We start from the raw sequence: 12,594 nt of genomic DNA on the forward strand, positions 1-12,594 counted from the left end.
ACATCCATCGTTAAATAAGGTGACCAATACAGTACTCCAGATGTGTCTGGAAGTATCTCGGAAGCACCACCTCTAGAACTAGCTACATTGACAGCGAGGCAGGAAACAGAATTATTATTATTTTATTTATTTATTATTTTTATTTATTTATTTATTTATTTAATTTTTTTTATTTTTTTTTTTATAAATCGGCGGGCGTTGGCATCTGGACCAGCATTTATTGTCCATCCCTATCTCCTCAGAGGGCATTCGCAAGTCAACCACATCACTGTGGATCTGGAGTCACAAGTAGGCCAGATTAGATAAAGATGGCAGATTTCCTCCCCTAAAGGAATTAGTGACCCAGATGGATTTTTAAGACAATCGACAATGGTTTCATGATCAAAATTAGACTTCTAATTCCAGGTTTTTATTGAATTCGAATTTCACCACCTGCTATGATGAGATTTAAACCCAGGTCCTTAGATTTTCCCCTGGGTCTCTGGATTACTAATCTAGTGGCAAAAGCACTAACTACCACCTCCCAGAGGAACCAGACCATACTCAGCATTTGATCGTTCATGCAAGAAACTGTGATGGAAACAAAGTATCAAATTTTTGTGTACAAAACCTTAGTAATACCTATTCGCCTATAGGCTGTGTGACATGGACTGTCTACTCCAGACATAAGCAGTTTTATAGTTTGAATACAATTAAACATTCTTGACAGGCTGTGAGCAAAGGCAATTCATACAAACTTTTTGTTTGAAGGCTAGATTTAAAATTCCCAATGTCTTTTTTTAAAATAAATATTCTATTTATGTAGCACCTTTTATGAAATGAATGTCCCAATATGCATCACAGGAGCTTATCAAACAAATTCTGATACTCAGCCAAGTACGGAGATTTTAAGACAGATAATCAAAGGTTTGCTCAAAATCATAGGTTTTAAGGAATGTCTCAAAGGAGGGCAAAGAGGGAGAGAGAGAGAGAGAGAGAGAGAGAGAGAGATGCTCAAGCCAATATCTTTGAGACTTCTAGAGCTGGAGATGACGACAGAGATAGGGAGGTGTGAGGCGATGAAAGGGTTTGAAAACAGGGATGAGAACTTTAAAGTCGGACCGTTGTTTAGCTAGGAGATAATATAGGTAAGCGTACGCAGCAGTGAGGGGTGAATAGGAGTTGGTGTGTCAGGACATGGACAGTATAGTTTTAGATCACCTCAAGTCTGCAGAACATAGAACATACACTGCAGAAGGAGGCCATTCGGCCCATCAAGTCTGCACCGACCTACTTAAGCCCTCACTTCTACCCTATCCCCGTAACCCAATAACCCCTCCTAACCTTACTGGACACTAAGGGCAATTTAGCATGGCCAATCCACCTAACCTGCACGTCTTTGGACTGTGGGAGGAAACCGGAGCACCCGGAGGAAATCCACGCAGACACGGGGAGAACGTGCAGATTCCGCGCAGACAGTGACTCAGCGGTGAATCGAACCTGGGACCCTGGCGCTGTGAAGCCACAGTGCTAGCCACTTGTGCTACCGTGCTGCCGAGATAGAATGTAGGAGAGGCTGACCATGAGTAACAAAGGCATGGGCGCTTTTACGTTTCCAGATATCCATATAATCTATGTAGGAAAACAGTACTAATTATAACTTGTATTGCATTTAGCGCTGCCATTTATCCTTTTGATACTCATTTCTTATCTCCACTCACTGAAGTAGATCAAAACCAGATTTTTAAACTCGGAAAATACTCTAGTTTCAACACTACTTCATTACCAATTAAGTGTTCAAGATTTTTTACATTATTTGTTAATTACCTTCAGAGTAACAGGCAGTCCACATCCCTTTCTACGAAATATATATATATATATATATATATATATATATACAAAATACCCTGTACAGCAGAAGTGAAATGGTGAGGTCAGAACGATATAAAGTGTACTACCATAGAGTAGCAAGCAAGGTTATATGGTAGAACAATTCCCCCAGCTTGTTTCCAGAAAATCAATTCAATCACAAAGGGTTGTTACTCTGGATTTTTCTTTACAAAATTCTTGCCATTACTTATGAAAAACTCATAGAACTTACCAATTTGCCAAAATGGTATTTACAATAGCCACAGTATTTAACGTTATCAGCTTCCGAACCTTCTTCTTCACACAGAAGTCCTGCCAGCTGTGCACTGAACAAAAAACAATAAAGTTGTCAAGATGATAATACTACCAAAGTTACCGAATTACATGATGCAAAATCTGAAGAGGTTACACCTGCGATTGAAGTTAATTCTTCCTTCTTTCCAACCCTCCCCCAACAGTTTCACGAGCATATAAAATGCTACTTTAAATGCGATCCTAGCTTCATCTCTTGCAATCGGTCAAGAATTCAATTTTCCAATATATTGTTATTTCACCAAGTAAAACGCCATTAGCTTGGATCAGAACGGAGCTGGAGCACTACTTAGGTGGAGATGGTGATAGTGATCATGCCATTGGACCAGTAAACCAAGCTAGTCTCAGTAATGGTTGTCATGATAATAGTGTGATTGTGGTAATGGACTCCAGTATTAGATACAATACGGTACACTCTATACTTCAAGGGGCCACCTGGTGGTCAGGTGCACATGCAAGGGGACATTGTAACAGGCCGCAATTGCCTTGTAAATGTTCTGAAAATGTGTCAGTAATAAATTTAGTTTACAGCAATGGTGTCAGTCATCCTGCAACATAAAAACAAGACAATGGTGACCTTGACAACTATCATTGAATTTCTGGTTCACGAATGAAGGGGATCCGCCATGCTTACCCAGGCGGGCCTACATGAGACTCCAGACCCACAACAATGTGTTTGGCTCTTAACTGCTCTTCAGAATGGCCTAGCAAGTCACTTAGTTCAAGGGAAGTTTGGGGTGGGCGTGCATGCTCATTGCCAGTGACGGCCACACCCCATGCAATTATTGTACTAGTTTGTTTCTAAGTATGAAATTTCCGCAATGGTCAAGTGAATGTGGAGGACACCTTTTATGACAGTGTCACAGATATTAGAAGGACCCAGCTTTGATCCATGGTCTATGCTGAATTGGAGTCAAGGAGTTAGGAAGGATCAGAATGCGAGGAGAGTTAAGATGCTCTTCATCCACAACATGTTCCATATGGCTAGCGTCTCAAATAGCTTCTCCTAATAAAATTACTGCCAGGCTTCATTTTCTGACCCCTGTTTAAAAATATGGGCAGCGGTGAATGTTTGTCACCTCTAAATCAGAAGCTCTGGGCTGGTAGGCCTCATCAGCCTTAATTGGCAGACTAGCTGGAAAAGGTTAACTCTGATTTTAAAACCCTCAACTATGGATTAACCAGCAATGTATAGGTTGGCTGAAAGTATAGAACATCACAAATAGTGCCTTCAGTCTGCTCAGCAACTCCTCTTAGGAGAAGTATACCTCCAAAATCAAACCTACATACTTTCAACTGTTACACTTGCACCAGCGCAATGCTAGCTGCCGAGAACAAAGGAGTGGGAGAGGCTCTGCACAAACCCTGCCACTTAAATATATTCAGCAGGCAGATGGTTCAGCAAGTCATCAACCAAAATATCAGACATACCAAGCCCTCTGGCGAAGGGGAGTAACATAGACAGGTAGACACGACTGGCCTTCTCCGCATGCTCATACATAACCCCCTTGAGCGCCCCAACTGGCGCACTGCCTTGTCTGTAGATAACACATCAAACTGCATCTGCAGCTTCTTCCTACAAGCCAGAAGCTCTGGGGTTGGGTCATTCAAGTACCTGTGGTCTATGTTCAAGATATCATCTGCCAACTTTTGACGTTCCTCCCTCACCTCCCTATCCATGTGCATTCTGTGCAAAATTCTCTCAGGGCCTTCCATAGAACTGAGGGCGAGACAGACCCATTTCCATTAAACGCACATACTCGTCAATAGATCTCGCTATCCGTCTACAGAACCCCAAGTCTGCTAATAACCCAACATCCAGACTCCATGCCAGCCACTGAACAGGATCTATTTCTAATATCAAATCTACGAGATGTAGAGCATTGACTGAAATGACTATGGCGGAGTATTGAGGTTTCCTCATACCAGGCAGAAGAGACTTTCCCATCATGACAAAAATCAATCCTCGAATATACTTTATGTACTGGGAAGAAAAAAAGAGAATTCCTTACCTCCAGGATGCATAAATCGACAGGGGACACAGGACCCCCCCGACCCCCCCCCTTTGCTACCTCCGAAGGGCCCAATAACTTTGGTGTAGACAGGTCTAGTTTTGTATTTGGGATACAAATCAACTCCCCTCCCAAGATCAACTGATGCGCATCCAAGTCAGACTCAAAAACAGCTTCTTCCCCGCTGTTACCAGACTCCTAAACAGCCTGCTTATGGACTGACCTGATTAATAATACACGCCTGTATGCTTCACCCGATGCCGGTGTTTATGTAGTTACGTTGTGTTGCCCTATTATGTATTTATTTTATTTTCATGCACTTAATGATCTATTGAGAAAAATATTTTTCACTGTACCTCAGTACACGTGACAATACTTAACCCTGTTGGGTTCCTTTTTCATTTTGTTATTGATATTTTATGAAAACCTTAATAAGAATTATTGTTTTTAAAAACAGTACACATGACAATAAACCAAATCCTAATCCAGAGGATGCTACTTGCAGTCTTCGGTCACAATCTTGCAACCGCAGAGTGAAACTCACTCTCCACAGATCAGGACATTACGTGGAATTCATATCCTCCTGTGACAATAGAGCTGATCTCTACAGATGCAGGAAAGGGGAAGAAAAGGAAGCCTAAACACAGCCTTCTTTCCCTGTTCCAGGCTGATCGTCTATTTACAGCCATCAGAATGTAAAGAAAAAGACTACTAGTTATCGTATGAAGCTCAGTTCATGACTATTAGAACACTTCCGAGAGAATAGACCAGTGTGCAGAACAGAATTCCGGGCAGCAACATCGACGTAGCCGCGCACCCCACCGTCAGCGAAAAGGGCCCCATTGATGTAGGTTATACGTTCTATTGGATTGGCACGTCCAAATACCACCCTCTCAAATTTTCATTTGCTATTCAATCTGGCCTGGCATAATACCTCAACTCACTTCCAACAGGGATCATTTTTTGTCTCTTTTCTTTGTTCATTGGGTGTGGGCCCTGACAGGGGGCTACCCTCACTAGCAGTTAGAACTCAGCTAATTAACAGGAGTGAGGTTGGGGGGGGGGGGGGGGGGGGGGGAAAGAGAGAGAGAGAGGGGCTACAGCCTGTTGGACCTGTTCACAGATTTTAACAAGCCTAGAAGGTGTGTTTGGTGGGGAGGAGGTAAGGAGAGTCTTGTTTAATGGGAGGTAGCTGGCAGGTGTTAAGGAGGGGGCAGGGTAGATTGCTAACGGTGTCCAAGGTCTTTTCTTTGTTTCACCTTATGGGTGGGGCTGGTGGCCATCTTGGGTGGGCCTCGGTTCAAGGAACGTGGAAGAGGAAAGGGAAAATCCCTCCCGGTGGAAATGGCTGACTTGAGAAGGAGGGGACAGGGGGTGAGAGACCTGCTAGTCACGTACAATGTTAGGGGCTTGGGAGGCCCAGTGAAACGATTGAGAGTTTTCTCTCATCTGAAGAATTTAAGGGGCGATGTGGTGCTTCAGCAGGAGACCCATCTCCAGGTGGGGGATCAGACTCGGCTTCGGAAGAGTTGGGTGAGCCAGGTGTTTCACTCGGGCTTTGATAACCGGGCCGGGGGTTGGTGGCAATCTTGATTAATAAAAGGGTAGGGTCATGGCAGATCAGGGAGGTAGGTACGTCATAGTCTCTGGGACGCTGGAAGACGTTTGTGGTGTCAGTGAATGTGTACGCCCCAAACTGGAATGATGTAACATTCATGAAGAGATTGTTGGCCGCAATACGAGACTTGGATACGCATCTGTTATCTTGGGAGGGGACTTGATTTGTGTCCCGAATCCAAAACGAGACGTGTCTACGCCAAAGTCGTTGGGCCCTTCAGAGGAAGCAAAGGTGCTGTTGGTGTTTATGGAGAGGGGGGGGGGGTCGTATGGTAATTTATGCATCCTGGGGGTAAGGAATTCTCTTTTTTTCTCCCCAGTACTTAAAGTATATTCGAGGATTGATTTTTTTTATAATGGGAAAATCTCTTTTGCCTGGTGTGAGGAAAGCTCAATACTCCGCCATAGTCATTTCAGACCATGCTCCACATCTCGTAGATTTGGTATTAGAAATAGATCCCGTTCAGCGGCTGGCATGAAGTCTGGATGTGGGGTTATTAGCAGACTTGGGGTTCTGTAGACGGATATTGGGGGCTATCGACAAGTACGTGGGGTTTAATGGAAATGGGTCTGTCTCACCCTCAGTTCTATGGAAGGCCCTGAGATAATTTTGCACAGAATGTACATGGATAGGGAGACAAGGGAGCAACGGCAAAAGTTGGCAGATGATATCTTGGACATAGACCACAGGTACTTGAATGACTCAACCCCAGAGCTCCTGGCTTGTAGGAAGAAGCTGCAGATGCAGTTTGACCTGCATGGGGGTTATGTATGAGCTTTTGGAGAAGGCCAGTCGTCTCTTAGCTTGTCAGTTGAGGTGGCAGGTGGCCTCCCGAGAGATTATTCTGGTCAGAAACTCAGGTGGCAGGCTGGTGTCAAAGTTAATGGGGCGTTACATAATTTCTTTACTTAATGTAGACACCAAGAACTTGGCCAAAGTGTTAGCACTGGTGCTGTAACCATGACTTCAAGTTATTGGGGAAGCTCAGACAGGTTTTGTGCAAGGCAGGCAATTGTCATCTAACGTGCAGTGATTGCTAAACGTGGTGCTTTTCTCGTGAGGGGTCGGATCCAGAGGTAATCGTCACATTAGGTGTCGAGAAGGCATTTGATAGGGTAGAATGGGGGTATCTTTTTGCGGTCTTGGAGAAGTTTGGGTTCGGGCCCAAGTTTGTGTCCTGGATACAACTGTTGTACAAGTCTCCAACAGCTAGTGTCTGTACCAATAACACGAGCTTGGGGTATTTCCAATTAAATTGGGGCATGAGGCAGGGTGTCCTCTGTCCCCCTTCTTGTTTGCATTGGCGATAGAGCCTTTGGCCATCACTTTGAGAGCTTCACAGAAGTAGAGGTGGAGAGTGAGGGGAGGGGTGGAGCATAGGGTGTGTCCCTGTGTGCTGATAATCTCTTACTTTATGTGACAGACCTGATCCCAAATGGAACTGCTGAGGCACTTTGGCTCTTTTTCAGGGTACAAGCTTAAAGTTGGGGAAAAGAATGAGTGCTTTCCAGTTAATCCCCCGGGGAGGGGAGTCAATCTAAGGGTGCTACCTTTTCGTATGGCTGGTTCCAGCTTTAGGTATCTGGGGGTTCAAGTAGCCCAGAATCACGCTCATCTCCGTAAACTGAACTATACAAACTTGAGAGGCAGGGTCAGGGCCGATCTGCAGACGTGGGGTAATCTTCCCCTGTCCTTGGCAGCCGTGGTTCAATCAGTAAAGAAGAACATTTTGCCTAGATTTTTGTTTCAGTGTTTGTGGGTCTTTCTCCACAAATTCGTTTTTGGGCAAGTCAAAAAGTTGCTTACCTCCTTTATATGGGCCAGCAAGACTGTGAGATTCGAAGGACAGCCCTTCAAAGGGATAAGACAGTCAGGGGCCTTGGCATTGTAGAACCTGATATTTTATTACTGGTTAGTGAATACAGAGAAGGTGTCCAGTTGGTGTAGTTGTACGGGAGCTATGTTGGTGCAGATGGAATCAAAGTCGTTTCTGTTCTAAGGGCATTAGCGATGGCCTCGCTCCAGTTCTCACCGACAAAGTATTCAATAAATCCAGTGGTCATCTCCACTTTGGAGATATGGAGACCATTTACAGGATTTTAAATTGGGGTCAGTATCGAAGTTAGCTCCGATTTGTGCAAATCATCTGTTTGAGCCTGCGAGACTGAATGCCATTTTTGGGAGTTGAAAGAGAAGGAGTTGAAGAGAATGGCTTATCTGTTCCTAGGGGATGTCACAACCTGACTTTCAGATCCTTACAAGTTCGCAACTTTGCGAAACAGATTTCCCAACATTCCCCGTTGCGCCGCCAACCTCCCTAATGGTGAGGGTTCTCTCGCTTGCAGAGTTGGAGGGAGTACCCCTGGTATTTATGGACAGATTATGTCAGAGGATTCAGCGTCGGTGGAGGTGGTTTTGGCAAGGTTGGAGGAATTAGAGCCCATTCTAGATGATGAGGTGTGGAGTGAGGCCCTGCGGGGGTGAACGCCACGTCCTCATGCACAAAGTTTGGTTTAATCCAACTCAAAAGTAGTTTATAGGGTGCACCTGACTAGGTCCAGAATGAGTTGTTGCTTTGCGGGGGGTGGAAGGTAAGTGCAAGAGCTGTTTAGAGGGTCCGGCCAACCATGTACACATGTTCTGGCCTTGCACCAAACTTGTGGGTTTTTGGGTCTCCATCTTTAGCACGTCGGATTCTGAAAATTGAACAGGAGCCCTGCCCTTTAGTGGGCATATTTGGGGTGTCCGACCCGCTGGAGCTACAGACGGGCATGGGGGCTAATGTCCTGGTCCTCGCTTCGCTGATTGCCCGGAGGAGAGTGCCGTTGGGGTGGAGGTCTGCTTCTCTGCCCCGTGTCTCAGTGTGGCTGGGATTTCTGATAGAGTTCCTATGCCTCGAGAAAATCAAGTACACAGTGAGGGGATCAATTGAGGGGCTTTACCAGAGATGGCAGCCGTTTATTGTGTATTTCAAAGAGCTGGTCACCATTAGTTACTTGGGGGGCGGGGGGGTAAATTTAGTGAGGGGTTAGGTTGTGCTGGGGGGGGGTTATTCTGTTTCGCTGTTTGGATTATTTTGTATTATGTATAAAATGGAAACACTTGAATAGAAATAGATATTTTTAAAATTATATTCTTACACTTATATTGTTCTTCGTTTAAGTCTTGCCATTAACCAGTATGCAACACTCATTTGTGCTTATGCACCAACAATGACACATATAGATAACATGAAAGAAGCATTCTATGATGACCTCAGCAAGGCAATTAACTCCTTCTCTCTAAATGCATCGGGTTTGACCTAACCATGTCAAACAGTTTTAGTAAGAAGTCTTACAACACCAGATTAAAGTCCAACAGGTTTGTTTCGAATCACTAGCTTTCGGAGCACTGCTCCTTCCTCACGTGAATGTTTTAGAGCAAGCAAACAAACTGAAAACAATATTGATGCATCCCAGATTCAAACAATGGCACATGATGCTCTACGTTATTGCATGAGAGATCTCAATGACGTGCACTCTACCTACTCCCTTAGGGAGGTGCAGAATGCTGATCTGACCACCAATTTATCGAGAGGATCGTGTCTTTGAAGATAAAATTGAAGGCCTTGGCACAGTCAAGCCACAGAGGAATTCTAATGTAACTGTTGTGAAAGACATAGTCAAAAGACAAGAACTGGAACTCAAACTAGTCAGGAATTGCTGATTTCTTGGGAGGACAATATTGTTATTGAAGATTCTTTGGAAAAGTAGAAGAATGTTACTTAAAGTACAGCATCTAAGGTCCTAGGATTTGTTCAAAAAAAGCACAAACACTGGTTTGACAACGACCAAAACAGAGAGAGACAAGCTCCTAAACAAAATGCAGCACTTCCAGATCTTGCATATCTTTTTTTTGAAAAAGTATTTTTATTGGAATATGTCATTTTTACAAAAATCGCATCAAAACAAGCAAAAAAGATGAAGAAAGCATGCCATAGGTATCAACATACAACAGGTACAGCTTAAAACAGTAGTCATCGCAAGACTGGGAACAAAGACCGGATGAATCAGGAACAAAATCCCCAACATATTTCTCCTCATGGATATAAAACCTGTCTGCATGAAAACAGGATATAGGCAACATCATACCCATAGCTTTGAAGCAAAATGACAGAAGGAAAAAAATAATATCCCGGGAACCCCAGAACTAAAAGCGAAACAGACGAATACTCACACTGAAAATTAAGTTCTTCTCCATGTCCAGGCAAGCACATTTAGCCATAATATAAATACAATATGACAAGGAAAGAACCAAGCACCACCAATACCCCCAACAAGTCACAGTCCTGAGCAGGATAACATACACTCTGCCCAGGCCTCAAACAGGAAAGGGCACTATTAAAAAAAAAGTGATTAGCTTTCACTGGAGCACCTTCCTCGAACATAACGAGGCCAAAACCAATCCCACCAACCCAAACCCTCCACCCCCTCCGGCTCTGCTCGTCTTCCTTCCCACGATATATTAGAATAAAGATGCATTGCACAAATCATAAATTCAACATTCAGTTTAACATGATATAAACTTATTAAACCATAGGGGCGGCACGATGGTACAGTGGTTAGCACTGCTGCTTCACGCCGCCAAGGACCCGGGTTCAATCCCGGCCCCGGTTCACTGTCCGTGTGGAGTTTGCACATTCTCCCAGTGTCTCCGTGGACCTCTTCCCACAACCCAAAGAGGTGCAGGGTAGGTGAATTGGCCATGCTAAGTTGCCCCTTAATTGGAAAAAAAGAATTGGATGCCCCCCCCAGCGTTCACGCACCGTTCACGACGGCAGCGACCAGGTGTGGACGGCGCTGGGGGAACCAGCCGTTTTGGCCTGGCCGCTCGGCCCATCCGGGCCTGAGAATAGCGGGGGTGTGGGAGAATCGCCATTTTGGGTGTCTCCGGCAATTCTCCGGCCTGCAGCCCGCGGAACTCGACCGGGCCGTTCCCGCCGCTTGGGAGAATTGCGGGAGGGCGTCGGACCGGCGTCCCGGGAAATTTTGGTGGCCCAGGCGATTCTCCCAACCGACGCGGGAGTGGAGAATCTCGCCCAGAGTCTTTGAATATTTTTTAAGGCAGAGGTGGTTAGATTCTTGGAAAGCAAGGGAGTGATGGGTTGTGAGTACTTGGGTACTCTTAAATTTATATTAAAGCAGTGGTGCAGGTCATCACACCCGAATTATTCACTTCCTTGCAAGTAAATAAATTGCACTGCAGAGCCAAGACATTCGGACAGATTAACATCATTACAAGCAGCCATCATCTATCGGAACACACTGCACCATCAGGACGGGAAGCCTCTCAAAACCTGCAGTGCCACTACTGAGAAGACCACACCCGAACTCCTTCCAGTTGTCACAAATTAATGAATTTAAGCATTTGTCTCGACTCAACGGAAATATTGACAAGCAAATCGCAGGACAGTATGACAAGAAAAGACATAAAAGAAATGTGCAAACTGATAGAGGGTTAAAAGACTAGCAGAGCTGGAGCTCATGAAAAGGCAGCCGCACCCATGCTCACATCACATGACCCACCAGGTTACATAAATGATGAGAAATCAGCAGCAAGGAATGGCAAATACCATCATGCACAGCAAATGCATGGAATGCCCAAATTTATGGAGCCAATGGTGGGAAAACAAGGCCGATGAGCTTCAAGCAGCTGCTGATTTAAAAAAAACCTGAAGGTGATGTGTTATATATGTTGGATTAACACGGACTGCAATTCGATGCAGTATCATTTGAAAACAGGCTTCCAACGCTGTAGATGGTTCAACACTGCTTCATTGAACTTGCCGAGTAGTGTACACAGTTCGCTGTGGGTCGACACTCTTATTAATCTAAGCTTGCTAACCTTGGTCTGGCTTGCCCAGACTTGCTCTGTGCCATGTGTAGTAGGTGCTGACTGTACATTGCACCCTGACTGTTGCTACAGCTATCACCAGTACGAAGAGGCTGAGCCTTCCTGCCTAGTGTGTTTTATACTGGTAATGTACCCTGTAGTGTCCTGCCTGCTGATTGGTTGTTCTGTATTCTTTGTGGTGATTGGTTCCTGTGTGTGTCCATCACTGCCTGTCTGTATCTCATTATGAACATGAATGTATACTATGACATCTCCCCTTTTTAAATAAATTTTGGATGCTTGTGGCTGTGCGCTTGTATTTACATGTGTGACTATGTGCAAAATGGTGAGTGAGTGAACATATATACATGGGAAGGTGTCTATCGTGCATATACAGAACAAGGTGAACAAAATTTACACAGTTAAAGTCTATAAGTCCAGTCTTTGTGGTGGGCGACGGATTCTTGTCGACCGCTTCAGAGATGGGGGGGGGGGGGGGGGGGGGGTCTCGACAGGCAGGATTGCTGCCAGATTGGCGGGCTCGTGGTTTGAAATGACCGGAGGAGGCGTCTCGACATACGGAGGGGTGTGGTCAGGTGGTGGTGGGAAGGCTTTGCGCAGTGCCCTTCTGTTGCGCCGGAGAATGGAGGCATCAGCCATGTGAACAACGAAAGACCTGGGGGCAGCCTGTCGTACAACAACAGCTGGGGCTGACCAACCTCCCTCAGGCAGCTTGATGCGAACAACATCTTCTGGAGCCAGCACAGGCAAATCAGTGGCATGAGCATCATACGTGATCTTCTGCTGGTCCCTGAGTCACTGCACTTTTCTTAGCACCGTGAGGTGATCAAGGTCTGGAACGTGGATAGCTGGAACAGTTGTCCGCAGGTCGCGATTCATGAGTAGTTGAGCCGGAGACAGACCAGTCGACAG

General features: G+C 45.1%; 1 protein-coding gene across 24 annotated transcripts in view; it reads right to left on the bottom strand.

Moving 5' to 3' along the window:
- Positions 1 to 12,594, bottom strand: part of mllt10 (MLLT10 histone lysine methyltransferase DOT1L cofactor) — a 498,389-nt gene that overhangs the window by 341,979 nt on the left and 143,816 nt on the right. For 20 of the 24 annotated variants that reach the window (XM_072508516.1, XM_072508507.1, XM_072508512.1 and 17 more), the window contains one exon: positions 2,081 to 2,174. The exons of the other annotated variants lie outside the window; for them this stretch is intronic. In XM_072508516.1, coding sequence (XP_072364617.1) covers positions 2,081 to 2,174 — 94 coding nt within the window. The remainder of the gene's footprint in view (positions 1 to 2,080; positions 2,175 to 12,594) is intronic. 24 annotated transcript variants of the gene reach the window in all.

Source organism: Scyliorhinus torazame, chromosome 6, assembly GCF_047496885.1.
Source record: "Scyliorhinus torazame isolate Kashiwa2021f chromosome 6, sScyTor2.1, whole genome shotgun sequence".
Classification (NCBI taxonomy): domain Eukaryota; kingdom Metazoa; phylum Chordata; class Chondrichthyes; order Carcharhiniformes; family Scyliorhinidae; genus Scyliorhinus; species Scyliorhinus torazame.